Source organism: Pelodiscus sinensis, chromosome 1, assembly GCF_049634645.1.
Source record: "Pelodiscus sinensis isolate JC-2024 chromosome 1, ASM4963464v1, whole genome shotgun sequence".
Lineage (NCBI taxonomy): Eukaryota > Metazoa > Chordata > Testudines > Trionychidae > Pelodiscus > Pelodiscus sinensis.
The window spans coordinates 139,919,430-139,947,011 of record NC_134711.1 but is presented as its reverse complement, the minus strand read 5'-3'; the positions used below and the strand labels follow the sequence as shown (position 1 = coordinate 139,947,011).

At 44.5% G+C, this 27,582-nt stretch overlaps 1 protein-coding gene across 2 annotated transcripts in view; it reads right to left on the bottom strand.

Annotated features, from left to right (window-relative positions):
- Positions 1-27,582, bottom strand: part of MAN1A2 (mannosidase alpha class 1A member 2) — a 229,958-nt gene that overhangs the window by 26,897 nt on the left and 175,479 nt on the right. For both annotated transcript variants that reach the window (XM_006135741.4, XM_075904629.1), the window contains exons 9-10: positions 17,817-17,932; positions 4,253-4,472 (exon numbers count right to left, since the gene is read on the bottom strand). In XM_006135741.4, the coding sequence (XP_006135803.2) occupies positions 4,253-4,472; positions 17,817-17,932 (336 nt within the window). The remainder of the gene's footprint in view (positions 1-4,252; positions 4,473-17,816; positions 17,933-27,582) is intronic.

Here is a 27,582-nt window from a genome sequence, read left to right as displayed (position 1 = left end):
TGTTTGTTGCCTTTCAAATTTCATTGACTGTCCTCTTGCTCTTGTGTCATGTGACTAGATTACAAGGTATGGCCATGATACCCTCTCTTCACAATACCTTTTTTTATATACCTCTATCACTTACCAGTCTCACTATACTAAACAGAACTAACAATATGGGCACTCCCCAAGTTACAAACATTCAACTTTCGAACATCTGCACATACAAACAAAAGCTCACCTGCAGCCTCAGGCAGGGATGTCCTTAGGATTTATGAGGTCCTAGGCAGCATTATTAAACTGGTGCCTGTATGCTTAATGGCAGCTCGGGGGGGAGCGGGGATGACAGTTTTTTAGGGATGTGATTTTATAATCTTCAGCAGCACACTAAGGGAAGGTTACTCCCTTGGTGCAGTAATTGGAGTTCTTCGAGATGGTTGTCCCGGTGGGTGCTCTGCCTTAGGTGTCTGAGTGCCACTGCGCTTCTAATTGGAGATTTTAGGCAACAGTGCCCTCAGTTGGCTGTGCACGGCAGCATGTGACCTTTGAAACGGCTTTTCTGCATGCCACTGTCCCTTCAGCTCCTTCTCTGACCCAGACATAGATGACTCCGAAGCAGAGGGGAGGATGGAGGGTTGGTGGAGCATCCACAGGGACAAGCGTCCCGAAGAACTCCAGTTACTGCACTAGGTGAGTAACCTTCCCTTCTTCTCCTAGGTGTGTCCCTGTGGGTGCTTTCCAGCAGCCACCTGTTGGTGGTGATGGAACACCACACTGGATAGAATGCAGCCAGTCTGCTGCCAAATACTATGGAGAATCTGAATTGCTGCCATGGAAAAACTGGAGCTGTCACACCCTCGACTAGTACTTCAAACCACCTGGTGTGAAGTGAATAGCTGTAGGGCTGTTGTCTGGTGAGGCACTGCCTGTGACTACTTTGACGTAGTCAACACTTGTTATCATATTGCCTGGGATGTTGGTTGAACCGTGTTGGCCTGTGTAAATGACCTTCTTTGTTTTCTTTTTGACACAGGTACATGGGTGCCAAGCATCTTGAGTGTGGCTCGTGAATCTTTCAATGTGTGAAGTGAGGCGTTGGTTGATACAGCAAAGAGTTTCGTACCCTGAGCAGTGGTGTGCTCCTCACCTAGGCAGCAGACACACTGTGAGTGCCTGGCTGAGATAGGAATGGACAGCCTGCAGGTTATACACCTTTTAAACATAGGTGAGCCAGGCATGTCCAAGCAGAAAAAATTCTAACAGTTGCAGGAAAAATAGCTCTGTAGAACAACACTTTCTAGGCTAACTATATTAAAAACAGAGGAAAACCCCCCCTTTTTTTTAAACACACTACGAATAAAAAGAGTAAAACCAGTACACTAATGATTAAATATGAAGAAAAACTGCTACAGTAAAACTCCATTGGTCCGGCATCTGATGGTCCGGCACTCCTGATGGTCCGGAACCATCAGGAACCCGGAAGTGCTCTGGGCAGCCGGAGCACTGGAGCTGCTCTGCCCCTGGCTTCCCCAATTCAGCCGCTGCTGAAACTGATCAGCAGCTGAATCGGGGAAGCCAGGGGCAGAGCAGCTGGAGTGCTGCTGGAGAGCTGTTCTGCCCCGGGCTTCCCGGAGTCAGCCGCTGGTCAGTTTCAGCAGCGGCTGACTTGGGGACGCCTGGGGCAGAGCAGCTGGGGTGCTGCCGCGTTGGTCTGGTAGCGCCGCCCCTTGGCGCTGTAGGACCAACCCGGCAGCACCCCACCTGCTCTGCCGCAGGCGTCCTGATTCAGCTGCTGCTGAAACTGACCAGCAGCGGCTGAATCGGGGACGCCTGGGGCAGAGCCGGACTATCGGAAGGGGGGGCTATGAGGGGTCTGGGGTGGCATCCCCCCACACCACCCTAGACCCCTCATAGCCCCCCTTCCGATAGTCTGGCATATCTGATAATCCGGCACCCTATGGGTCCTAAAGGTGCCAGATTATCGGAAGTTTACTGTACTAACAACTATCTAATGCTAATTCTAGCTAACAGATAAGGGCTACTGCTGAGCTGCGACCGAAGCCAGTGATGGTAGAGAAGGAATTGAAAGGATGGTTGGCTATGCATGTGGATTAGCTATTTCAAACGTTGTGTGCCAGCCGTTCGGCGTGCGCAGCCACCCATGGGCACGGCTACCTAAAATCTCCGATTAAAAGTGCAGAGGCGCTCAGACACCCAAGATGGATTACCCACAGGGACACTCCTCGAAGAATAAAATAGTTTTAAAGCAAATTTTAAATTAAGGCCGTGTAGACTAAGGTCACGCCTAGACTTCTGGGAAGATCGACACTACAATGGTCGATCTTACAGCATTTGATTTAACAGGTCTAGTTAAATGGAATGCTGAGGGTGGCCTCGTCAGTACCAGTACTCCTTGCTGTTGACCTCCCAATGGGGGAAAGGTGCCAAAATTCGGCTTCAGGTACATCGACTTCAGCTACATTATTTACGTAGCTGGATTTGCATACCTTAAGACGACCATACCGTGTAATATAGACTTGGGCTCAGGCCACGTCTATACTAACGGGAAGATCAACTCTGTGGCGGTTGATCTTCTGGCGATTGATTTAGTGGGTCTAGTAAAGATCTGCTAAATTGAATGCTGAGGGAATCCCTGGAGGGCCAGAATACTCCTCGCTGTCGTGAGGAATAAGGGAAGTCAATGGGAGCATTTCTCCTGTTTTGCAACAGCACCAAAGTTCATAGAATCATAGAACCATAGAGCTGGAAGAGATCTCAGAAGGTCATCAAGTCCAGCCCCCTGCTCTAGACAGGACCAATCCCAACTAAATCAACCCAGACAGATCTTTGTCAAGCCGAGACTTAAGGTATGTTGACTCCAGCTATGTTATTTACATAGCTGGAATTGTGTACCTTAAACAGACCTTGCCCTGTAGTATAGACCTGACCTAACACAGTAAATTCAGAAACTGACAGTATATGCCTGGGATTTGCAAATGCCTATTAAACGGCTTATTTGCCACTTGAATGACTTTTTCACAGGTTGAGTTTTCTGCTAATAGGTCTGACAGGCTTTTTCACTTTTACATTAACTAGATGCTCTCTTGAGGAAGAAGAGCCACTGAACAGGGATAGGAAGAGGTGAATGCACATTAAGACCCAATGGTGCCCCAAATTTTCAGATGTTCTACCAGCTGTATATTCTGCATCTGCGTAAAGATGGCCCTAGCCTCAGAGGAGCAGGCAAGAGACGCATATCATGGTGAGTAGCAAAACTGCTGGCTAGAGAACTCTGGCTCTGTGGAACAGTGCACTGGATCTAGGACCCAGGCCTACAATTTTGCACCATTTCTAAGGTATGATCCTTTAATATTGAGGGGACTAAGTTAAGGGAATATGCAACTGAGATTATGTAACTTCTGGTTGCCAGAGGTGTTTGCTATAAATAGAGACAGCCTACACTTATGAATGAGAGATTCAAGGTCAGGGAAAGAGCTAACTTTATTTGGACTACCATGGTTGATAAATGTCCCTATCGGTGTACAATGATACAGTGCTACTGAGTCCCAGTGCCCTAAAGACTTCAAGTTTATTTTAATAGCCTTTTACACATTTCAGCATCTTTGTTTTCAAACTGATTCACAATTTCACCAAATAGTTGGAACTACTGCACAGCCTGCACCTGTTTGAGAACGTGTATGGCCAGCAAAAATGCATCAGAGACTGAGGGAGGGCCCTGGCATGACAAGTGGAGCCACAGAAAACAGCAATGTACCAGTGTGACTTCAAATTGTTAACAGTTTCACACATTCATTTAGGTTACCAGAGGGTGAGGGTGAATAATAGTTATTACTATTCAAAATGGCTGGTGGTTTTCTGTGGAGTACATTCACAGTTATTATTGTGCTAAAAGTTGTGTAAATTGCACATATCAAATGCTACCCAATGTACCAGTGCTCTCAAATGTAGTTTTATCATCTGAGTGATACACATACAAAACTATATTTAGAAAAGTCAGGAATAGACGTAGATAACCATATATAAAGTCTTAAGGCCTGAGTCTACATTCACTTATATTGGTGCTTAAATCAGGAGTAATTCCAATTAAGTCAAGAAAGTTACATTGGCATAAAAGTTATATGAGTTAGAGGAGGATCAGGCTCATGCATTCATTTCAAATCTCTTGAACACTCTGACCACCTCTCTTTCCTATGTATTTCTACAGTGCAGAGTCCTGTTAAACTAACATATTTAGATTGATAATCTCTCTTACTTGTTCTGTCATATGATTCATGACATGTATGGGCAATCTCAGCTCCAAGTTGCAAATAATGTCCAGCTTTATCATCTCTGGAACCATCTGCTCCAAGTGCAAACATTCCCCCAGCAAAACAGGTGAGATGTCCCATCTTTCTCTCAAGGTGCCCATTCTTCCATTCCCCAATGAATGTCAGCCCTCCGTTAGACTTTCTGATAAGATGTCTTTCTATGGCCTGCAAGGAGATTGGAATAATCTTTGAATACTTGGAAACAGACAAGATTCTATTTTTATTATGCTTTAAACATTATCTATTTCTGACCACAGATCTTGTGCTATAAAATTAACGTCACAGTCAAAACAAAGATATTTTCCCCTTCTTACCATATTTATCTACAAACACTTTAAAACACATTCAACACAGCCCCAAAAATAACCATAATACAATTCTATGGCTGAGAAATCAAACATGTAACAGTAACGAAATTCCAAAAAAAATCAAGTTTTCAACAACAACATTAACTGACACGTGACATACAATTTACATCTGATACATTTTATGATAGGACCTCTTCATCTAAAACCATATGACTCTACTATTGAAAATAATGGTCTGCAATCCATTAACCAGCAGAATTGGCAGCATTAGCAGCCTCACAAATTTCTTTGTGCACCAGACAACAGAGTAGGACAAAGACCCATACTGTGTTTGAGCTTTTATTATAGTTGTTTTATTAAAACCAGAACCCCATATAGCGTGCCAAATTCCCCCTTTTTTGCAGAACTGACCCACAAATTCTCCACTTAGATTAAATAAAATTGCTCTAGATCTTCAGGTTGCAGCAAAGCCCTGAGAATATAAACGGTGTGTAATAATGTACTGATTTAATAGTGTCTTCCCCAGTCCACAGCTAGCTAGAAACAACAGCTTCTGAGAGATGCAAACATCTCTAGTGGGGACTCTGATACTTCAGGATTCTTCAACTACAAAATGGGGTATTTTACCAAGGTGCTATAGAAGTTAGCACTTTTGCAGTGGAATTTGCTATTTTGCTGCAATCTGCTACCAAACATTTCACTTTCTGAATTCTTGCTCTGCCAAAATCTACACATAGCTGCCTTTTGCTCCCCAGCGTTTGCCACAAGTGGGAGCAGATTTGATTATAAAGCACACTCCCTGCACTGTTCCACTGAGTAAGGCAAGCTGAGGTCAAGGAGCCAGACCTGAAGTCCAGCTTGTAGCCAGGAAGCCAGTGTTGGCTGATGGGTTAGGCTGCCTGAGAACACTTCAACAGCCAAGAATTTTGAAAGCTGAGAAGACGAGTCAAGGAAATCAATTGCAGGCTCTCCCCTTCCCTAGCAAAAATGTGTCCATCTGTCTGGAAAGCATTATGAGAGCCTGAGTTTGGCAACCTGGACAGCAAAGCAAAAGAGCCCATCCTCAATAATAACTGTCAAAAATATCAACACTTTTTCCATTTGGAGCCACACTGAGGTTTGTATGGGGGTGGGGCGATGAGAATGAAAGGAATTTCATGGCAGCAGAATAAATCAACATTTTGGCAGAATGTAGCGACTGTTACCATGGAATTTGTTCCCATTCTGTTGTGAAGTACATGATTCTCTCATTAGGGCATTTCAATTCTGGGGGCTGGTTATATGTCTCATCTGCAGAACAGATTGTGTTCTCCTTTCTTCATAATCTCTGCAAGGAGAGAGGTGTTGCGGCCAGTCACAAATGGGAAGGTGAAGGTAGCAATGGTGTTCACTTCCCCACCCAGTGAGGGCTAGAGGAGCAAAGCACAGGTGAACCTGAAGTTAAGCTTAGGGAAATATTCAAGTCTACTCAAAGTTAAAGGCATAAACTAAACTTAAAAGTTTAAAAGAGCCTATGGCCCAGATTGACAAAAAATCCTTAGGGTTATGCCTCATCTGCTGTCTGACTATGCAAGTGCCTCTTTATTTTGGGAAGTAGAGGGACTGCTTGACCCTTCTTAGAAGTAGGAGGCCAAGAAGGTAGCACAGGGCAGGGTCATGGTCCTCCCTACTCCACATTACCCCTCAGAACTGGGCCAAAACAGAGGAGTCAGCACTCTGTTCTAGTCTAATGCTGGAACAGATTCTGCATGTCCCATGCATGTGGAACAGATGCACAGATACTGTTCACCACAGGCAGCCACTATTTCTCTGACACTCATGTCGTTGATTGATAGGGCTGTGCACTGACCCCTCCTCAAGGACGCATTCTAATATCCATTACTCCTAAATGATTAAGGCACCTAAGCTCTTAGAGAAGTTTAGCCAGTTTCTGAGCCACCTTGAACACTGAAATGAGCTCAGCGCTAAATATGGCCTTAAGGGCTTATTTGCCTTTAGTTCTTAAGCAGTAAGTACGAGCAGTACCAGTTCTAATAACCCCTGGCTTCACTTTGCTCTGAGAGCTCAGCCAGTAGTACCTCTGTGCACAAGAGCCAACATACTAACTCTGAAAATATAGAGCTCATTCTTCTTCGCTCTCTGCACCGTGGGGGTCTTGTGGGGATTAGTTAATGTCTATACACAGCTTTGAGAACAGAAATTGCTTAAAAAATGCTAAATATAAATGATCATCAGCTGAATTATTTTTCCTCTATCAGAACTATAAAACCAACTAGATTTTGAGTTCCTTCCTTAATCCATTTGTAAGTTCTGTGAACACATGCTCAAACTACTGGCATATGGAGAGGAAGTGTATTTCGTACTCTACCCTTCCACTTCCAAACAGCAACTCCTCGGTTTGAGAACCTAGGGCTCTGATGTGTGCACTACAGAACTGAGACCTGAGTTCAACCAATTGTATTCCAGACTTCTTAGCACTCTCCCAAAATGTGGTCACTTTACTTATGGTACAATTTTGGGCAAGCCTATTCTTTTGGAAACTGTATTGGCAGAGGGCCAATGTCAGACCCCAGAAGCTCTGGGGACATCACCAGGTTAATTCCAGTCAAAGAAATGCAGAGAAAATGGTGTATTTAAAAAAAATCACAGAATTATAGAACCATAGAGCTGGAAGAGACCTTAGAAGGCCATCAAGTCCAGCCCCCTGCCCAAGGCAAGACCAATCCCAATTGAATCAACTCAGCCAGGGCTCTGTCAAGCTAAGATTTAAACACCTCTAGGGATGGAGACTCCACTACTTCCCTCGGTAACCCATTCCAGTGCTTCACCACCCTCCTAGTGAAATAGTTTTCCCTAAAATCCAACCTTTTCTACAGAACTGCAATTTAGCCAGTTGGTCCTCAGCCTGTAACAATGCTTAGGATTCTTCCGTCCCAAGTGCAGGACTCTACACTTCTCCTTGTTGAACCTCATCAGATTTCTTGTGGCCCAATCCTCCAATTTGTCTAAGTCACTCTGGACCCTATCTCTGCCCTTAAGCGTATCTACCTCTCCCCCTAGCTTAGGGTACGTCTACACTACAACGTTAATTCGAACTAACTTAGTTCGAATTAGTTAATTCGAACTAAGCTAATTCGAACTAACGCGTCTAGAACTAAAAACTAGTTCGAATTAGCGTTTTGCTAATTCGAACTAGCATGTCCACATTAAGTGGACCCTGAACCGGGCTAAAGGATGGCCGGAAGCAGTGACGGCAGGGCATCAGAGGAGGACTTAGAGCGTGGAGCTGCTGTCTCAGGCTAGCCGAGGGCTGTGCTTAAAGGGTCCCGACTCCCACCCCGGACAGACAGTTCTCAGGGGTGCCCCGCTTGAAAACCAGTCCTGGCTTGGAGTGCCCGGAGTGCCCACACTGGGCACATCACACCACTCGGCCATCAGCCTGGCTGCACTTGCCGCAGGCTGCCATCTGGGGAGAGGGGGCAATCGGGGGGGCTGCAGGAGAGCTTCCACCCCCAGAAGCCCGCAGAGCCAGCCCAGTCCTCCCCATCGGGGGCTCGTACCCCATTCCTCCCTCACCTCCTTCCACTTACCCTTCCCTAGCCCCTTTTCTTGATGTACAAATTAAAGGACAATTGTGTTCCAAAATGGAATCTGTCTTTATTGAACAAAACTGGGGGAGACTGGGAAAAGGAGGTGGGAGAGGGGAAGAGAAAGGCTGGGAGAGGGGAGGGCAACTAACATGATCAGGGGTTGGGAACAGGTCCCAGATGAAGAGAGGCTACAGAGACTGGGACTGTTCAGCTTAGAAAAGAGGAGATAGAGGGGGGACAGGATAGAGGTCTCTAAAAGCAGGGGTTGGGTGGAGAGGGTGCATTCAGAAAAGTTCTTCATGAGTTCCCCTAAAGAAGGACTAGAGGACACCAAAGGAAAGGAATGGGTAGCAGGCTTGAAACTAGTAAGAGAAAGGTGTTGTTGTTCCCAAAGCAAATAGTTAACCTGTGGAACTCCTTGCTGCAGGAGGCTGTGAAGGCTACAACTAGAACAGAGTTTAAAGGGAAGTGAGATCAAGTCATGGAGGTTGGGTCCATGGAGTAGTCTTAGCCAGGGGGTAGCAGTGGTGTCCCTGCCCAAGGCTTGTGGAAGGCTGGAGAGGGATGGCACGAGACAAATGGCTTGGTCACTGTCTTCGGTCCATCCCCTCCAGGGTCCCTAGGGTTGGCCGCTGTCGGCAGACAGGCTACTGGGCTAGATGGACCTTTGGTCTGACCCAGGACGGCCATTGTAAGCTCAGGGCTCAGGGTTGGGGGTCTCAGTGGACCTCCTTGATTTTCATGCACACCTGCTCCTGGGTGGCCAGGCTGGCAGCTCTCCTGCCCTAGACGGCCACTTTCCTGTGCCTAGTGCGGAGATCGTGGACGAGGTCCATGATGTCCGCACTAGACCAGGAAGGTGCCCGCCTCTTGCAGTCCAAGGCAAGCTCCCGGGAGCCGCCAGCCTGGTCCCGGGAAGAGGGGGTGGGCTGGGGGACATCGGGTGGGTGGCTCTGTGCCGTGCCAGGTGCAGGGTCTGCTGGCTGGGTGCTGGCTGGGTGCTGGCAGGCTTGCACCTGGCACGGGCACCGTAGCCAGCCCGTGCCCCTTTAAGAGGTCCGGGGCCGGGAGGGGGGCATAGAGTTTCCCTGGTGTTGGCCAGAGTGGCCACCAGGGAAACCTGGGGAGGGCTAGCCTCCCACTAGTTCGAATTAAGGGGCTACACACCCCTTAATTCGAACTAGTAAGTTCGAACTAGGCTTAATCCTCGTAAAATGAGGTTTTCCTAGTTCGAACTAAGCGCTCCGCTAGTTCAATTCAAATTCGAACTAGCGGAGTGCTAGTGTAGCGGCTATGAATGTTAGTTCGAACTAACGTCCGTTAGTTTGAACTAACATTGTAGTGTATACATACACTTAGTGTCATCCGCAGACTTGCTGAGGGTGCAATCCATCCCCTCATCCAGGTTATTAATAAAGATATTGAACAAAACTGGTCCCAGAACCAAACCTTGGGGCACTCCGCTAGAAACCGACCGCCATCCTGACATCGAGCCGTTGATCACTACACGCTGGGCTCGGCCTTCTAGCCAGCTTTCTATCCATCTTACCGTCAATTTATCCAATCCACATTCCCTTAACTTACTGGCAATGATATTGTGGGAGACCGTATCAAAAGCCTTGCTGAAGTCAAGGTATATATCACATTCACTGACTTCCCCACGTCCACAGAGCCAGTTACCTCATCATAGAAGCTAATCAGATTGGTCAGGAATGACTTGCCCTTCATGAATTTATGCTGACTATTCTTTATCACCTTCCCCTCTTCCAAGTGCTTAAAAATGGATTCCTTGAGGATCCCTTCCATGATTTTTCCAGGGACTGAGGTAAGACTGACCAAGACTGACCGGCCTATAGTTCCCTGGGTCATCCTTCTTCCCTTTCTTAAATATGCGCCACTACATTTGTCTTTTTCCTGTGATCCAGGATCTCTCCTGATCTCCACGACTTTTCAAAGATAATGGCCAAAGGTTCCTCAATGACATTTGCCAACTCCCTCAGTACTCTCGGATGTATTAAGTCTGGACTCATGGATTTATGTACGTTTAGCTTTTCTAAATAGTTCCTAACCTGTTCTTTCCCCACCAAGGACTGTCCACCTTCATCCCATATTGCGTCACTTAACACATTAGTCTGGGAGCTGACCTTGTCCGTGAAGACAGAGGCAAAGAAAGCATTAAGTACTTCAGCTTTCCCTACATCATCTGTCACTAGGGGTATGTCTACACTACCCTCCTAGTTCGAACTAGGAGGGTAATGTAGGCATACCGCACTTGCAAATGAAGCCCGGGATTTGAATTTCCCGGGCTTCATTTGCATAAGCGGGGAGCCGCCATTTTTAAAACCCCGCTGGTTCGAACCCCGTGCAGCGCGGCTACACGGGGCTCGAACTAGGTAGTTCGGACTAGGCTTCCTATTCCGAACTACTGGTACACCTCGTTCAAATCCCGGGCTTCATTTGCAAGTGCGGTATGCCTACATTACCCCGCTAGTTTGAACTAGCGGGGTAGAGTAGACATACCCTCGGTTACCACCTTCATCCAGTAGGGATCCCACACCCTCTCCGATCACCTTCTTCTTGTTAACATGCCTGTAGAAACCTTTCTTGTTATCTTTCACATCCCTTGCAAGTCGCAATTCCAATTGTGGTTTCACCTTCCTTATAACTCCCCTGCATTCTTAAGCTATACATTTATACCCTCGCTAGTCATCTGTCCAAGTTTCCACTTTTTGTAAGCTCCCTTTTTGTGCTTAAGATCACCAAGGATTTCCCTGGTATGCCAATCCGTTCTCCTACCATATTTGCCTCTCTTGCTACGCATTGGAATGGTTTCTTTCTGTGCCTTCAATAAGGCTTCTTTGAAATTCTGCCAGCTCTCCTGGGCTCCTTTTCCCTTCATGTTAGCATCCCAGGGGATTCTGCCCATCAGATTTCTGAGGGTGTCGAAGTCTGCTTTTCTGAAATTCACGGTGTATATTTTACTACTCTCTTTTCTTCCTTTGGTCAGGATCCTGAAATCTACCATCTCATGATCACTGCTTCCCAGGCTGTCACTCACTTCTACTTCCCCTATTAGTTCCTCCCTGTTTGTGAGCAGCAGGACAAGCTGCGCACAGCCTCTGGTCATGCAGCACTTGTACCAAGAAATTATCCCCAATATTCTCCAAAAACTTCCTGGACTGCCTGTGTACTGCCGTATTGGTTTCCCAACAGATGTCAGGTTGATTAAAGTCCCCCATGTGAACTAGGGCCTACGATCTGGAAACTTCTCTCAGTTGTCCAAAGAAAGCCTCATCTACCTCATCCACCTGATTCGGTGGCCTGTAGTAGACACCAACCACAACATCACTGCTGTTGTTTGCACCTCTAAACTTGACACACACTCTCAACAGGTTTTTCTCCCTCTATATACTGGAGTTCTGAGCAATCATAGTGCTCTCTTACATATAGTGTAACTCCTCCTCCTTTTCTCTCCCCGCCTGTTCTCCCTGAACAGACTATACCCTTCCATGACAGCGCTCCAGTCATGCAAGTTGTCCTACCAAGTCTCTGTTATCCCATTCAAATTGTAGTTCTTGGACTGGGCCAGGGCCTCCAGTTCTGGGCCCTGGCCCAGTCCAAGAACTACGATTTGATTGTTACCAAGGCTTCTTGCATTGGTGTACAAACACCTCAGATAACTAGTTGATTACCCTATCTTCTCCATTCGAAACAGGGGTCCTCCTTTCTTGCTCGTTCCTCTTTGCATTTCTTCCCAGTATCCGACTTTCCCACTCCCCTCAGGGTTTTGGTCACTCTCCCACAACGGACCTAGTTTAAAGCCCTCCTCACTAGGTTTGCAAGGCTGCCCGAGAAGATGCTACTTCCTCTCTTTGTTAGGTGGATCCCATCACTTCCTAACAATACTTGTGCCTGGAACAGAGTCCCATGGTCGAAGAAACCAAAGCTCTCTCTGCGACACCACCTGCAAAACCACGCATTTACTTCCTCAATTCGACGATCCCTACCCAGTTCTTTCCCTTCAACAGGGAGGATGGACAAGAACACCACTTGCCCTCCAAATTCTTTGATCCTTTCTCCCAACTCTACGTAATCTGCAATAACCTGCTCAAGGTCATTCTTGGCCATATCGTTAGTTCCCACATGGAGAAGCAGGGAGGTTTGATCAGTTTTGTAAGACTCTTAAGTCACGTCCTGAATTCGAGGCCCCAGTAAGCAGCACACCTCTCGAGATTCCAGGTCCGGATGGCAGATGGATGTCTCAGTCCTTCTTAGGAAGGAGTCCCCGACCACCACCACCCGCCTTCTTCTTTTGGGGGTGGTGGTCGTGGAGCCTCCATCCCTAGGACTATTCATCCCATGCCTTCTGGTTGAAGTGGTTCCCTTCCGATTTCTTCCTTGTGAGGTCCCTTCCAAAGCATTCACCATCGCAGAGCCTGTGGAAAGAGCCTGAAAGCGATTACTTACCTCTGTAGGAATGGGGGATTCCTGTGCTGGCTTTTTTTTTCCTTCTAGAAGTTACATGCTGCCAGTTCTCTTCCTCATCCTGTACTGCCCTTTCTTGCTCTTCCACCTGCCTTGCTTGCAGGGTTAAACGCTGCCTTCTACTGAGGAAGTCTTCATCTTCTCTGATCAAGCGTAGGGTCATGACACTTGGGCCTCCAGTCCTCTAATTTATTCTTCCATAATGGCGACCAGCTTGCACTTAGTGCAGATGAAATCCCTTCTTTCTTCTGAGGTCTCTTCCATCTCTATGGTTTTATAAGATGTATTTGCAGCTTAGTTGTCAGAATAAAATAGGAGGTTAAATATTCAGCTATTACACTTGGGCCAAAGGGCCTGCAGCCATTTTCCTGGAGCTGACTTGTGATTTTTGGAAGAGAAAGGGCAAAGGAAGCCACTTCATTGCATTGTGGGCTACTGTTGGAGGACTCCAAGGACCCCAAGTCTGTAGAACGGAGGAAGATTGCATTTACAATGCAACAAGTTAGGGCTTGAATTTTGGTTAGACCCTTCACTTGGGCTTGGATCTTTCAACCTCAGAGGATCCTGAGTCTGAGACTCGTCCAAGAGATGTGTGTGTAGATGGAACGAGGGTTAAGGCTTGAGCCTGAGTGTGAACTCACACATACACTGCAATGTAGATATGCCCAGGCACACATTACACTTACAAATTTATACTGTAAATCCATGCACTAGGGAACAACTCTGATTAATTATTTTATGGATTTAATAAAACCTCCAAAATGTAGATAGAGAAAACAAACAGCTATACTTATTGAACATTTGTCTGCACACACATTCCTGCTATATCTAGCAGAATTTCTGTTACAGAAATAGGCCCTGAAGCTGAAAGCTGTTCCAGTCGGGTGGACCATAGTGCACATTTGGACCCACCTTAAGTACCCTGTGTCACAGTAGTCTGTCTAGATGGGGAAGCTATAAAGGACTAGAAAAAAAGCTAACATTATGCAATCATTGGAAAAAAGGTTACAGGATGAACTGGGTAACTACAGACCAGATTACATCAGTTCCAGGCAAAAGGACGGAAAGGCTCAGATGGGATGCAATTAGTAAAGAGCTAGGAGACAGCGGCAAACTTATGCGAATCAGCATACCTTTATAAAATTAGGTCTTGTCAAAAATTGCATATCTTTTTAAAATTAAATCTCATGTTTGATAAAAGTAACTGTTGACATAATAGACTTCGGTAAGGCATTTCACTTACACATGTATGACATTCTGATTTAAAATATTACATCAAAATTACAGCATTACATCAAAACAGTGTACCACATAGTAAATTGATTAAAAACTGGGTAAGTGCCCCATCATAAAGCACAGTTACAAATGGGGGATTATTATCTAATGCATCATATTACCCGTCATTCCCTTTAGGAATCCTTAAAATAAGACTTCATGAGGGATCAAAACTTTTGCAGGACCAACCCCAACTAAATCATCCCAGCCAGAGCTTTGTCAACCTGGGACTTAAAAACCTCTAGGGATGGAGATTCTACCACCTCCCTAGGTAACCCATTCCAGTACTTCACCGCCCTCCTAGGGAAATAGTTTTTCCTAATATCCAGGGCTCAACAAACTATAGAATCTACTCGCACGTGGCGAGTAGATTTCAGCCACGCGCCCCATTTACCGGCGGCACGCGCATGCACAATGCAGCTCTTGCGCATGCACAGTGCGGGGCTGGCGAGCGGCTTTTGCTGCCGTTTATCAAGCCCTGCATATCCAACCTAGACCTCTCCCACCCAACTTGAGACCCTCCTTGTTCTGCCATCTGTCTCTACTGAGACCTCTTTTCATCCTCTTTGGGTAGTTAAAGGCTGCTAACAAATCTCCCCTTACTCTTCTCTTCTGCAGACTAAGTAAACCCAAATCCCACAGCCTCTCCTTGTAGGTCAAGTGCTCCAGTCCCCTAATCATCACCATCCTGGCTCACTTCACTAGCTCTTGGAATTCCCAAATCCACTGTGACACTATTGAACTTTCAGCATTCTGGTCCTGAGAGATGTCTTGTCCACACCAGGTCAGAGAAAAAAAATCTCACAACATCACCAAGTCCACTGGTCCCAGGGGTTCCCACTGTCTTCCCTACCACGTGTCCTTTTCCTTCCCACACCTTATTTCTTCTCTTTCCTCCCTTTTTGCTTTCTGTTTAATAAGAACATGGCTTAGCTGGCCAAGACTGTATCTTTTGCAACACTGCTGAGAGCCAGTAATCAGAGAGGCAATGAAAGCAGGATCTTAAACAGCCCAATTCTGGTATGAATTTTCTAGGCCTTGGAGGGGCTGAGAAGACAGCGTGCTTTGCCTGTGTTTCTCCAGCTGGAAAGTTGCAAGTGAGAGAGTCTGCACCAGAGACAGAAGCAGCATTTTGTATCTTTGCTGTTCTTTTCTCTCCTTTTGTGTGTGTTTGCCTTGTCTTGTCGTCCCTCAAAAACAACATCTTTACCGTCTTTAATATCCTTTAAAAGACTATCAGACTGGGTGTTTTTTCCCTTGTAAAAACACTACATCTAAAGAGAAAGAGAGCAAGAACCATTTTTAGACCTTACTTATTACTTTACATTTCAAATGCTTTAACTGCTATTTCTTCTTTTTTGTAATGTAATAGTTAATAAGAGTAATAAGATTTTTAATGGAAAGTTTGTCATTGTAAGCAGTCTCTGTACTCAAAAACCTGAACCATGTTTAACTGACTGGAGTTATACAGTGAAAGGATAAAGCTGACCCCTGTGACTCTGAATTCACATTTAATTCCCTCAAAATTAACACAACAGATCCCACAGGAATCAGTTCTTGATTCAATGCTGTTCAGTATCACTGATCTGGAAAAAAATATAAAATTACTGTGGCAATGCTGTCAGGTGACACAAAAATTGGTACAGTTATTAACAATTATAAGGACAGGTCAGATGTACACAGAAGAGTAAAACAAACGATAAACTGGGCATATTTGAACAGCATGTGTTTTAATCAGAATTAAACAGAGTATCATATATATAGGAATCAAGAATATAGGTCACAACTGTAGTATAGGGGATTGTATTTTGGAAAGCAATGCCTAAAGTAAAAGACGTTGTGGATTTGGAGCATAACCAACTGATCATATTTTTAAAAAGACAGTGACAAATTGGAAAAGGTTTAAAAAAGAATAATTCAAGCTCTGGAAAATCTGCCTTACCATGAGAGACTGAAGAAGCTCAATCTATTTAGTATATACACTGGAAGGTTACAAGATAACTTGCTCACTGCCTGTAAGTATCTATATGGGGAGAAGATTTCTGATAGTAGAGGGTGCCTTAATTTTGCCAAGGCTTAACAAGACTCAGTTGCTGGAAGCTGAAGCAAAAAGGAATTCAGAGTCCAACAAGATGTGTTTTGGTTTTCACAGTACTTTAAATACAGGACAAAGATTAGCAAAGAGTTTTTTGTGTTTGTTTCATTTTTAAAGCATTGCAGTAACCAAGAGCAGGCATTGCTTTAAAATGCTGACAGAAAATGAACACACACAGACCTTGGGGGGGAAGGGGGGAAGAAGGAGGGGAAGCTTATAAAAACAGGTCACAGGTGGAAAATGAATGCTTTCCAGATAGAAAGTTTGCACTCCTGGCAGAAATATACTATGGGGACAGGTCAATCTAAGCTATGCAATTTGAGTTATGTTAGCATAACTCAAACTGGTGTAGCTTGGATCTACTTACCACGGGGTCCACAATATAGGGGTTTGACAGAAAAGCTCTCATCATCTCTCCTTACTCATTTCGTTCTGGTGGAGTGCCAGAGTCAATGGGAAACTGATAGTCAATCAATGTAGAGAGCCTTTTTTAGGCTGCAGTGTCGATTCACCCCATGCTAGAGACAATCCCTCAGAGGGTCTGAATAGATAGGGCCCTGGACTGGGATGCAGGAGGCCTACAAGTCTATTCTTTGCTACAGTATGGATCTTGTAACCATGAGCAAGTTACCTTTCTGCACTCTCCTTTCCATCTCATGCTTTGTCTATCTTGTCTCTTTAGGGGCAGCGATTATCTATTCCTATAGGTTTATATAGCGTGGACCATATTTTAGTTGGAGCCAAATATTAGTAATAAAAAATAATCAAGAATTTCCTTCAAGAAAATTCTCATTACATTAAAACTTTGCATATCAGGTACTGATACTGTGTATTAAACCTGGAAAACTGCACACTATCTATGTGCCTTTGTATTGTATGAGCCAAATTACTATTTAACAAAGACAATTGTGTTTGAAACATCTAATCACATGAACAAAGCTTATCATAGCATTAGTACACAGGTCCCAAAACTGTGGGGTGCACCCCCTAAGGGAACATGCAGAAATGTTTGGGGGTAGGGAGGAGGGTGCAGCTGGAGCCTGGATCAGGCCCCATAGAAGACGGGGAGCGAGCACCACCCAGCTCTGTTTCAGGTCACGGGTGCCAGCCTCCCACCCGGAGCTCAGGTGGGATCCCAGCTGCTAGCCCTACAACCTGGGCCCAAGCTACTGGCTCTGTGCTCGGGGTCCTGGCTGCCCACCCCATGCTGACACCACTCCACGGTAAGATCCAAGACGACTACATTTCAAGGGGGCATGACAATCACTTCACAGTGGGAGGAAATTGGTTTTTACCATATACATAATTACAAAGTAAATATTTTGTATAACATTTAAATGCTTTCAAAATAATTTAAGAAATAAAATCTTTCAGGATCCCAGTTCCCTGAATTATTACATGAACTTACCTGGCAAGAAAACTTTCCATTATGTCATGGGAAATTTTGCATATATTGGAGCTGTAGGGTCAGTCCCAATTAAACATCTCCTTGATTTGCTGTAGCTAAGCCTTTTGAAAGAGCTGATAACTTTTAGTATGATAATCTGCACTAAAAAGATCCCACCGCAATATTTTTTTAAACTACACAAAAGGAAAGGTTGCTACTGTTCCCGTGGAGCCTTAAAAACAACCAAATTGTTTTCCCAGCAGACTAATAAAACAGGTAAAAGTCCTCTGTGCTTCCCAGTTATCAAGTGAATTTTTCCATGGCACTGTTTTTATCCAATATACAGAAAACTCAGTGGATTATAATCACCTCAACAGCATCGTCGTACATTTTCCTTGCTTCCGTGTCCATTTTGTCTGACATCAGCCAAGCTTTCAGTAAGTATTCATAAAAACTGTCTCCCAGCCCGCCCACAGATGTGTGATCTGTAACAGAAAAAGAGAATAAAATGTAGGGGATGTTAAAACTGTACCACCTTTTTTTTAATCCAGGGCCAAATTTTAGTTTGTTTAAGCCTCTGACATTTTTAAACCTTCATTATGTTTAATCCAGTTCAGCAAGACGCATAACAGCTATTTCCTCTCCAAATTTTTATTTCGTTTTGTGGAATCTTTCCCATAGCAGGCATCACAATTTCCCTACTGTGCATGTTCAGTAGTCTTCGTTCTGTGTCATTTACACAGTAAAGCTGCCCCTCCTGCCATGTCACAGCTTTAATTAAAGACTATTTTGGCTCCATTACACAGAATTTAATCATGTCACTGTTTGTTGTTGTTTTTAAATAAATAAGAATGTATTTATTTGATTCAATAGCAGGGATATAATCGGAACATGTAGCTGTATAAACTGTTAGAACCAATAGGGAGTCTGTTTTTTCAAGGACGTTTTTATTATTCACTATGAAATAGTAACTTTCAGAACCTGGAAAACGTGCCAAGGTAAATAATCATATCCACATTCTTTCACCATTAAACCTGTGACTAGTTTTCATTGCAGTATACAATGAAAAGCCGTGTTCTCTTAGCCAACTACAGTTCAACTGTACCTGCGGTAACTGAAAAAGGTGTGCACTGTTCACTACATTGTCAGCTGTGCTTTCTTGCATATCTATTAGAATCCAACACCAATGAAGGCTGGGTCTCCTTAAGTACGTACATGGTAATCCTTTCTGTCATGATTTTTATTGCATGGGCAGCTTATCCTCACAAGTCACATTCATTACATTCACATACATGTTCATATGTGCCCACAGACAGCACTGTGAGGACATCAGAGACCAGCCATGATGATTTGGGGAATCTATGCTCATGCTGCATTCTGTTTATACAGGGACTCTCCATCTGCACTCATGTCAGACTACAAATTTCACTTTCAATGAGGGGCTTATTTGCCTTCTCTGCTGTCCTTCAACTTCACAAGATAACTTTGTGCAGTGGCTCTCAACCTTTATGAGCATACAGAACCCTTTTTAAATCGATTAACATTTTACTGACACCCCCAAACGATATAGCTATTTTCAAACATTCCATTATTTGATAATCATTTGAAATATGTAATAGTTCATGTTATCTAAACAAATCTAGTACTATTGAGAGATTATACAGGGTGTCCACATTGAAGTGTAACAGTTTTGAGGTGTCATTTATTTTTATTGAATAATGTGAACTGAAGAATATGTACACAACTCATGGGTAATAAGCTTAAATTACATTTGGCATATGGGTACACATTATTAGGGTACATTAGGGTACACATTCGACATGTGCACCGTTTGTTGCACAGACTATGTCACATTGATCCTCAATATCCTTCCATACATTGTCTAACACCACAAGTTTCAATCTGAAACATAGAAGAACGTAAGGACAGAAATTTAGATATGCAATGTGGTTTCTGTGCAAGATTTAACATTCTCACATTCATACATAAAAAATGATAATGCTTCAAATGCATTTCAGTGAAAGAGCATGGATGTTTGGTTGGACTGATGATAATCTCAGCCTTAGATCTGATTCCACAGTCAGCCAGCTCTGGCACTTCCATTTTAATGCAACCAGTACAGAGAATCCATTCACACAAACATGAGTTGTTGGAAAAGGCATCAAGTATTTTGCAGCCTTGTAAGCAAGTTCTGGATATTCAGTAACAACTTGTAGATAAAAGATAGTCAGGGGTTTTTGTTTGAAGACAAGCTTCAATGAATTAATTCCTGATAGTTCAGCGAGGCTGTCTTGTTCTTGGGATGTCAAACTTGTGTTTATGTTGGTAGCAAGGTCCACAAATGGTTTTCTGATCCAGTTGTTGTTCGTGTTGGTAACAAGAAAGTACTTACACAGCTGTACTTTGAGGCTTTGCATGTGGTCTCTGATTTCACATTATCTGTGAGTTGCATTTCTGAGCTGGCCAAAGAAAAAAATCAGAGAGATTTGGGAAAGAATCATTGTTGGACTGATTAAGTCAAGATGTCCACAGGTCCAATTTCTTGATCATAGCATCAGTCTTGTCATGGACACGGAAGATGGTCACAGCTTTTCCCTGCAGACTTCGATTAAGCCCATTTAGGTAGCTGAAGATATCAGCTAAGTAAGCCAATTTAGCAAGTCAAGGAAACAAAGTGACGAGAGAGCTCAAAATGATGGTCCAGCAAAAAAAGCCTCACTTCATCATGCAATTCAAATGGGGTGAGAGAACCTTTCCTCTTGAAAGCCAGCGAACTTGTGTGTGAAGAAGTAGGCTGTGATCACTGCCCATCTCGTCACACAAAGCAGCAAACAGTCTTGAATTCAATGGACAGGAGTTGATTAAATTAACAATATTCATTAATTCATTGAAAATCGTTCTTAGGTCAGCAGGCATTTTTTGAACAGCTAGCGCTTCCCTGGGAATGCTGCAGTGAATTATTGTAGCTAATGGTGACACTGCTTTAACTCGAGAGACTACTCCAGTGTACTGGCCGGTCATTGCACAAGCCCATCAGTACTGATCCCCACACATTTTGACCAGTCAATATCATGATCCCTCAAAATCACTCAACACATCAAAAATAAGCTCGCCAGTTGAGCATGTGGGCAAAGATGTGCAAAAGAGAAAGTTCTCTTGACACCATCCATTGTTTTCATATCTGACGACTGACAGGAAGTTTGAATGATTTGCAGTATTCGTTGACTCATCAATTTGAAAAAAAAACAGAAGTGACTTTTCCGCACCCTCTCAGTCAGTTGTTCCTTAACATTCTGAGCCATTTAGCCAATTCTGTGCTGAACTGTGTTATTTGAGAGAGAAATTAAACCAATCTGTTTCCCAGCCTTGTCTCCGAGCTCTGCACTCACCATCTGCTTTGCTGTGGGTAATATCAATTACTTCCCAATGGTGCCTGGCTTTCCTGTCCTGGCTATGAGTTGAGCCAACCAATAAGAGGCTTGTACTGCCTTAGCATTGTCACTGCTTGTGGGCTATGTGCTCGATTAATTTCTCACTTTCCTTAAATTCTTTGTGTTTGTTCTCAAAAAATTCAGTTGGTTTAGAAACATAGTCGCCATGTTTCATTTCAATGTGACATTTAAGATTAGCTGGTTTTAAACTCTCATTTGACATTTATTGCTAGTCCATGTAAACCCTAACTCCAACTATACATCGCTACTTTTTCACATTTTCCCTTTACTTTGTGTTTGTTGTGAAGTAAAACTTGATGTTCCACAGTGATCTCTCAGTTCCTTTCTTTTCAGCATTCCTGTCTTGATCCAGTGATCCATTTTTGCTAGCCCAATTAAACCCTTCCCATCACTCCAATGGCTTTTGAATGGTTAGAGTGGGGTGATGTATTCACGTAACATAATCATAGAACTAAGTATTAATTTATATTTATAATTGCACAATATATGAATTTTAAAATACATAAGTGTTTTTATACACTGTACATTTATTTTAATTTCTATTTTAAACTTTTCACAGACTCTTTACAGTGTCATCGCCGACCACCAGGGGTCTTCAGACCACAGGTTGGGAACCACTGGCTTACTGTATTTATTTTATGGTAGCCTCATTTAAAATCAGATGAAGAGACCGCCAAGCTCGGCTTAATTAGATTCCTCCAGAAGCTAATTACCTATGTCAATAAACAATCCCGATGAGTTCTCATTTACACGAGATGTTGTCTCTGTTGCTAGAGTCACAATCAGGAATGCGAAATGACAGTACTTTGAAAAGACTTCAGACCTGGCATTGAGTCAAACATATTTGACTAAGAGCTTCCCTGCAATCAAGATGATACAAGATTCATAAAAGACCATCCATGTTAAAAGATCTGCAGTCGCAACTCAGCTCTGAAATAAAATCATTTCCTCTGCATCCTTCTGAATGTGTGGTCAAGTCTGGTTCTCCAGACACCTCCATCAGGAAACCTAACCATAAAGGTGAAAGCACTGGGAATGCAGTATGGTAAGAAAATTAATAATAAGAATGGATGAAGGCAATATACCAGTCAGTTGTCATTTACAGAAAAAGCTGAACATTGCAGTTTTCAAATATGTGGCAATTAAGCAAGGACAGAACAAAAGGGTAGAAGTTAGACCAGTTAAGATAATCCCATGGTGCATGGGCAGCAAGTTATATGGGCTCGTGGTGTCCATACTCTAGCAAGATTCTGAGCCGGGAGCCCTGCTCCACCAATATTTGGAGCTGGGTCTCTCCCCCAGCCCTGCCTGGAGCGGGTCCCAGCCCCCACCTGCTGGCCTACCTGTGCATCCTCCCACCCCGGCATCAGAGTGTCCCCCTCCCAGCCCCGGACCATCCCTGCTGTGCGTAGCTTTCAGTCTGGCTCCCCCTTGCCAGCGCGCGCTGCTGGCTGCTGCTCCATGCGCAGCGTTTACAGGTAAGCAGGGAGATGCCTGGGAGTGATGTGACATCACGGCCCGGGACTTTAAAACTGCTCGGTGCGGTGTTGCACCACGCGGCCTAGCTCTGGGGATTTCTGGGGCCCGAGCACAGACTCCGGCCCTGCAAAGTGGAAGGCAGAAGGTAGGGGAGGGAGGGGAAGGGGGAAAACTAGAGGGAAGGGGTGGGAGAAGAAGGGGCTTGTGTGGAGGGGGAGGGGGAAGAAAGGAGAAGGCACCAAGGGACAGCATGGAGGAGACACAAATGCCAGGGGACCAAGTGCAGACAGTGAGGAAAAGGGGAGGTGTCATTGGGAGGGGGGACAGGGTGATGCTGGGAGAGGAGAGGGTAAGGGCATTGGGGGCTAGAGGGGGGAGAGGGAGATGCTGGGAGAAGGCTTGAAAAAAGGGGTGGGCATGAGAAAGGTGGGGATGGAGCAAGTCATGTGTGAGGACACAGAGGGGCATGAGGAGAACAGGGGCAGAGGGTGGTGAGGAGGGGGGCATCAGGGAAAAAGAGGGAAAAGGGGGAAGGGCAGTAAGGGAAGGTGGAGGCACCAGGAAGGTGCAGGGGTAAGGGTAGGTGCAGGAGCCAGGGGATTCTGGGGGTAAGGCAGAAGGGCAGACACCTGCAGGGGAGGGACCAGCACCAGAGGAGAGAGGCAGGGCAGGTGTGTAAAGGGAGGTGTTAGAAGAGAGGATGAGGAGGGGTAGCTCACATGATCAGACTGGAGCTACTGGAGGAGTGGGCACAGGGGGGAGAGAAGGGCTGGTGGAGGGAAGCAGGTCGCAGGAGGGCTGAGGGCAGTGTGAAGCACAGGAGTCAGGACAGGAGAGGAGGGTGAGGAGTTGGGAGGCAGCAGGCACCAGGGGAGCTGATGGAGCAAAGGGAGGAGACATGGCAGCAGAGAGAAAAGGTAAAGGTTTATAAAATATTTATTAACAAGTTGGGTGCCACAGTGGCACATCCAAACAAGCCACATGAACTCAGTACTGGTGCACAACACAAAATTCATTCCGCTCATGGGAGGAAACTCTTAGGCTATGTCTACACTGGCGGCATCTTGTGCAAGGGTTCTTGTGCAAGAAGTCTTGTGCAAACACATATCCACACTACCATGTGTAAGCTGTGCTTTTGCAGAAGAGCATCCCTGCTGAGTATCCACACTGGCCATTTTAGCAATAGGGGTTTCTTGCGCAAGAAATCCCTGCCGAGCATCCACACTGCCTTCTTGAGCAAGAGAGCTTACACCTGTTAGAAAAGAGCATAGCTCTTGCTCAAGATGCCCTCTCTTACCACATGGTACTGTAAGTTTCCTTGCACAAGAGCAGGCGGGCAGTGTGGATATGCTGTGGGTTCTTGCACAAGAACAGCTGTACTTGCACAAGAAGCTACGGGTGTAGACATAGCCTTAGAGGGAACACTTCCCCCAGCCTCTCTGCCCCCAATTTAATGTCACATACATTGGGTTAATGCAACTGCAGGATAGTTTCATGAGGGAGGTTTGGTGGGGGCCAAACTAATCCCTGTTGATAGGATGGTGGGAAAAGTCCTTCGAGAGGGGTGACATGACACCTTTTACTTCTGGTCATGTGTCCATCTTGCCTCAAGTATGTTACCTCTAGAGGCCTGGTTAATGGGGGTCAGTGGGCGTGGTTAATGAGGGTCAGGGGGTGTGTTTAATGGGGGTCGGGAGGTGGTTAACAGGGGTCAGGGGGAGTGGCTAATGAGACACCACCAAAAATTATACATACCTACTGCCCCTGCCATGGTGGTAATAAGATTGAGAGGATTGTGCAATGTAAGAAACTCCAGAATTCCTTAAAAATGTATGGTGGAATCAAATAATTGAAAGGTCTTGTTTTCCCAATGCCTAGAGGCAAATCAGAGTTTGAATGAATGTAGGTTCAGTCTGAATTAAGACACTACGGAAGAGATGCAATCAGGGAAGGGAAACATTTGAAATGTCTAAAGGGTGGTATGGTACCGTCTCATGAATGAGGTTGTAAGACTACCATTTGCCAAGAACAACAATGGTTGCAATCTGGAAGATATTCTGGGATCCCCCCGTTTCTGGAGTCCTAGATAGCACCAGTGGCCTCAAGACCCCTTTCACATGGGCTTGACCGCAGAGATAATTATGCCTCTATCCACACTCTGAAAACATTGTTACAAATGGCCTTTGTCACCTCCTGATAAGGTGATATGTCAACTCACAACAGGGGCTGCATCCCTTACCATGGACCTAGCCTCTATGAATTTTTCTCACTCTTTTTTCAACCCAGTTATACACCTTGCTGGAGCAGTACACCTAGACACATTCCCAAGAGATTATATAGGGACATGCTGACTAGGGATGTGACGATTTAAGTGGTTAGTTAACAATGGAGCTGGAGTAGCTCCCCACCTGCCATGGGCAGGGGGCTGCTCCAGCCCCGGGAGGGGGGGAAGGGAGGATGCGGAGAAGGCAGGGATTGCTCTGGCATCCCGGATGAAGAAGCATCTGTCAGTGGGGAGTCAGAGAGCCCCACAGGCAGGTGGAGGGGGAGGGCTGCTATAGTCAAGCTACAGCACCCCTCCCCCCACTCCTCCTTTAACCAGTTAGTCAATTAAACAGGATTTTATATCCCTAATGCCGACCCCCTGTAAGATAAGGATGGAATTACAACAATATTCCCTCTAAATTTTTCTATCCATATTCAGAATAAATTTTGTTATGTGCATCCATACATGTGCACCACCAATAGAAACATATGAATCTCTCCTGGTTGGCTGCCCAAGTGCTCAGCTTACAGGGAACATTAGATGACAGGATAATGGATGAGGATTTTTTGAACTATCAGGTATAAGGAAGGCAACTAACAATATCAGGAGCGTTATATATAACTTGTTTGTAGCAGTATTTAAAAGAAGTCACTGGAGGGGCATCTTTGCATAAGCCAAGTGGACAGCATCCTGTTATCTTGACTGAGCATTTATCTTGTCACATGCATCTGAAGAGGCAGTTTTTACCCATGAAAGTTTCTGCTCAAATAAATCTGTTAGTCTTTAAAGTGCCACAGGACTCCTGATGGTTTTTGCAGATACAGAGTAACATGGCTACCCCTCTGAGAATTACCTTGTCACAGGCAATAATGTATTTGTGTCCCTGTGACCTGTTTGACAAGGTGCTAGTACTGTGCGCTCTACTGTCAATAAACCTGGCCAAGTACCTTCTTCACTGAACTGAGTCTGTGGTCTTTCTTTATGAACATCATCAAGGTCTGCTGAATCAATATGCGGCACTCTCTGCTAGTGTAGCTAACACTGGGGCTCCATGAATAGCAGCACTAGGAGCATTAAACAACTCTGCGCCATCAGCAACACTGTACAGCACTAACAACTCTGGTTGTTGTTAGACAGACTTGCTGTTACACCTGATAGATTTGGCCTTCATAACGTTCTGGGGCAATGAGTTCCAGAACTTGAGTGTGTATTATGAGAAGCAGCAATGCCTTAGGTTTGTTTTAAAGCTATTGCCTATTAATTGTGTTGGATGATCCCTGGTTCCTGTGTTGTGTGAAGGGATAAATAACATTTCCCTGTTCACTTTCTCTATACTATTCATGGTTTTGTAGACCTCTATCATGCCCCCCACCCTTAGTTCTCTCTTTTCTAAACTGATCACTTCAGTCTTTTTTTAGTCTCTCCTCATGTGGAATCTCTCCCCAAACTCCTACACATTTTTGTTGTTCTTCTCTGTACCTTTTCAAATTTTAATACATATTTATGAGATAGGGTGACCACAACTGCAAAGTGTAGGTATATCACGGTTTTATATAAAGACATTATGGCATTTTCTATCTCTTCAGCTATCCCTTTCCTAACTGTTCTCAATATTGTCAGGTTTTTTTCAGTGCCATTGCACACTGAACAGATATTTTCAGAGAACTGTCCACAATGACTCCAAGATCTCTTTCCTGAATGGTAAAAGGTAATTTAGAACACATCATTTCTCCTCCCTCTCAACTCAAGAGGCTGGTTTGATCTGGTCTGGACTGTGACTACATATTTTTGTGGAGGTGAAAGACTCAGTTATTTACTTTGTGGAGTTTAAGGTGCAGGTGGACCATCCCGAGCTGAATATTGATTTGACTTCTGTAAGATTAGGCATACTTGCATCTCAAGATATCCCTTCACCTGAGCCAGTGGGGAACAGTATATGCACTTCAGAACCCTCATTGTTGGACAAGACCTCATACCTTTACCTAGGAGGAAAGCAAATATCACTGACTCCTCAGGCTACAGATGAGTAATAAGAAGGTGCATAAGGTTACATCCAGCAGAGCAGGAAATAAAACCCCGGGGTTATCTCCTGGCCCTACAGAAGTCAAACAGGAGCTCTCCATTGACTTCAGTAGAAGGAGGATTTTGCCCAAGGTTTCTAATATGGATGAGATTTGGGTTTGCAATTAGCGACCCAAATTGCAAACATTTATTTTGAATGTGCCAAACCAATGTGCTTGGCTGTGCTGCTTGTAACCTCTGGATGAAACTCCTCTCCAGAATAGTACATAAAATCCAGGATTTCTGGGTCCTACCATTACTCTGCTACCTAGCAAATTGTTGTAGAAAACACAGGCACTGCATTTTTTTCACACCTTTTAGTGGCTAGTCTGTGGAGAGACAATATAGACTTGTGGATAGGGCACTTTTAGAATCTGGGTTCTTTTCTCAGCTCAACCACAGATTTGTTATGTGACCTCTGGCTGCATTCCACTCCCACTCTTGCCTACCTCATCTTAATGGATTGTGAACTCTTGTAGAAAGGATGGTCTCTTCCTGTGGTATGCGTACCCTGCTTTCCACAATATAGTTCTGATCTTGATCCAGGCCTTCAAGCATACCATAATACAAATAATAATAGAAGATAACCTATAATAGCTATTAGTTAGTAGTACTACTTTAGAGCATGTAGCAAAGACAGTGTTTATGAACAGAATACAGACCACAGAAATGTAATTTTGAATCATGCATGTTCCATTCTTCGATAATGGCCCTGCTCCCCAGCAAGACTGCATGTTCGATAATGTGCCACTGTCTCTCTCTGTGGCTGAGCCACAAGTCAAATGGATGCAGACTGTCAACTCAACCCAAAACAAATTGTATAATAGTATGTATAACACAGGCCATAGAACTGCCCCCAAATACTAATTGATCTTTA